Source organism: Frankliniella occidentalis, unplaced genomic scaffold (assembly GCF_000697945.3).
Source record: "Frankliniella occidentalis isolate FOCC.00 unplaced genomic scaffold, Focc_3.1 Scaffold33, whole genome shotgun sequence".
NCBI classification, from domain to species: domain Eukaryota; kingdom Metazoa; phylum Arthropoda; class Insecta; order Thysanoptera; family Thripidae; genus Frankliniella; species Frankliniella occidentalis.
In genome coordinates this window covers 1787127-1789598 of record NW_026267163.1, presented here as the reverse complement: position 1 = coordinate 1789598, position 2472 = coordinate 1787127, and the positions used below count along the sequence as shown (strand labels likewise).

The following is a 2472-nucleotide window of genomic DNA, read 5'->3' as shown; positions in this document are numbered from 1 at the left end:
CCCCGGCCCGTCCCCCCTCGCCGCGTGAGGGAGGCAGGGAGAGAGAAGATACAGCGAGGGAGAACAGCGCTGAAAGGCATATCACTGTCCACGTAAATCCCGAGCTCGCGGCCCTCTGGCCTGGCACGGCTGCTGTCCAACACCAGAGCACTACACCGGGGGCAAGGGCAGGGCGAGCAGAGGGCACTTCCACCCGGTGGAGTCGACCATCCAGAAGGGGCACCCGGCGCCAGGGCAAAGAACGAGACCAGTTTCCTTTGAGTTAAAGAATGTAGCAAATGTACTGAAATTTTTTCGTGAGAAATTAATTGACGCTAGCCCACTAGTCTGACCATAAAAATTTCCGAAACTTTCCGTGGAACATTTTGTAGAAACTATTCAGACTTTTGCTACTGACCCTGGCGGGAGTGGCCGAAGCAGAAGAGAACGCCGTCGTTGCCGTTGAGCACGGCGTGCAGGAGGTCGGTGAGCGCGCCGCCGCACACCTCCGTCTGCGCGTCATCGTCCGTGTAGATGGCGTCGAAGGCGAACATCTTGGGCGCGGCCACGCCCACCCGCCGGTCCTGTGGGGCGTCCCCGCCGCCGTTCAACGTCCCCGACGAAGCGGGCTCCAAGAGCGTGACCTGGCCGAACAAAGGAAATCAGAGGCGTCAAAGTTTTGAGGAAATCGGTTTTATTGGGAAAATGTCAGCATATGGCGTTGTGTCGTTAGCGGACATGACCTGGGCGCCGAGGGTCAGGATGGACGTTAGCGGACATGCGGTACCTGGACGGTCGGTTCGGGGTACCGGTGGACGGCTAATCCCAGCGGGGGCCGCCCAGTAGTGTGTCGTTTGCGGACATGCGGCGGCGGCCGGCGGCCGGCGGCGACCGAGAAGAAGCAAACCAAAACTAGCAAACCTAACTCAATACAGAAAATCAGTAAAGATATTCTTAGATAATCATCTGTTCAGCTAAGTCTCTTAGAAATAATAAAAAGCCAACCAAAACTAACAAACCTAACTGAATACAGTAAATCAGTAATGTTATTATCAGTGCAGCGTTGCGCTTCGCTATCGCTCCGCGCAACGCTTTGGCATGGAACGACGCCCATCTGAATTCAGGAATTGATTACTGCCGCAAACGACGATTTGCCCGCGAGAAAGTGTCTATTGCCCGATTGCCCGTGCTGGATCTCGCTCCTCCGTCAGACACAGTCAGACAGTACTAGCTGCTCACAAGTTAATGTTTAGGTCAAGTGCTGAATATATACTCTGATACCAACCGGTCGTCTTTGCCCTCAGCCCGAGTTTAGTAGCGCCTGACGGTCCCTAGGTAGGCCGCCGACGCCGCCGCATGTCCGCAAACGACACACTTGGCGGTCCCCGCTGGGATTAGCCCTCCGCCGGTTCCCCGAACCGGCCGTCGGGGTACCGCATGTCCGCTAACGTCCATCCTGACCCTCGGGCCCAGGCCATGTCCGCTAACGTCCATACGCCCAGCATATTTTTAACATGATGTGTCGGCCGAGGGTACATTACGAAGAGAGAACCCAAGATCGAGACCGAGAAGACTTCTCCTGAGACTGTACCTGCTTCCGGCGCTGGTCAACGCTGAGGTAGGACGGCGGGGCAGAAGGTGTCGTCGTGGACGCGGCCGTGCTCGCCGTGGTCGCGGCGCTGGGCGTGCTCGTCGCGGTGGTGGTGGCGGCGGGGTGCTCGCCCGGGGCCGCGTCCGCGACAGCGTGGGCGAAGTGCGCCGGCGAGCTGGGGGTAGACGTCGAGGTGGACGTAGACGTCGACGCCGTGGTCTGCGCCTTGGCGGAGAAGCCCGTCACCCTCAGCATCACCTTCACCTGCGGAGCAAAAAAAACACGGCGGTCAGTTCAGCCAGTTCAGCGGAGGTCGAAGGGTGGTTGTTGTTGGCTGTTTGCGGAGGGAGGCGAGGCGGGTACGCCGCGCGGCGTAAAGCGCCCCGCCCCGCCCCGCCACGCCGCTCGCTGGGCGTGGCCGGGGCAGGCGGCCGACGGCGGCCACAAAAACTGCCACAAAGATAACGCCGAGATAAATCGCACGTAAAACAGCGCCGGCCGGAACAATGGAAAAAGGAGAGCGGACGAGCCGAGCTGAGCCGAGGCGGGGCGAACGAGCGGGGCTTAAAAGTGCCAGTGCCAATCATCATTAACCCCGCGTCGCCCCGCCACGACGCGACCGCCAGGACTGCCAGGACGACGACGGCATCCGTCAAAAAGTCCGCGCGGGACGACGCGCCGCCGCGGCCGCCGTCAAAGAGTGAGAGAGAGAGAGAGGGAGGAGGGGGAGGAGGCGGCCGAGCAGGCACAAGAACCTTATTCTCTCTAGCGCAGCTCGTTACTCTGACTTTCTGCCTGCGTCTCTCCAGTGAATTACGCGCACTGTGCAGCGCCATCACGCGTGCACGCACACACATACACACACGCACACACACAGCTGCTGCTACCGCTGCTGTTGCTGC

The 2472-nt window shown here is 60.0% G+C and overlaps 1 protein-coding gene across 2 annotated transcripts in view; it reads right to left on the bottom strand.

Annotated features, from left to right (window-relative positions):
• Positions 1-2472, bottom strand: part of LOC113212278 (pneumococcal serine-rich repeat protein) — a 154779-nt gene that overhangs the window by 21865 nt on the left and 130442 nt on the right. For both annotated transcript variants that reach the window (XM_052265958.1, XM_052265959.1), the window contains 2 exons: positions 1571-1834; positions 398-623 (listed from right to left, as the gene is read on the bottom strand). In XM_052265958.1, coding sequence (XP_052121918.1) covers positions 398-623; positions 1571-1834 — 490 coding nt within the window. The remainder of the gene's footprint in view (positions 1-397; positions 624-1570; positions 1835-2472) is intronic.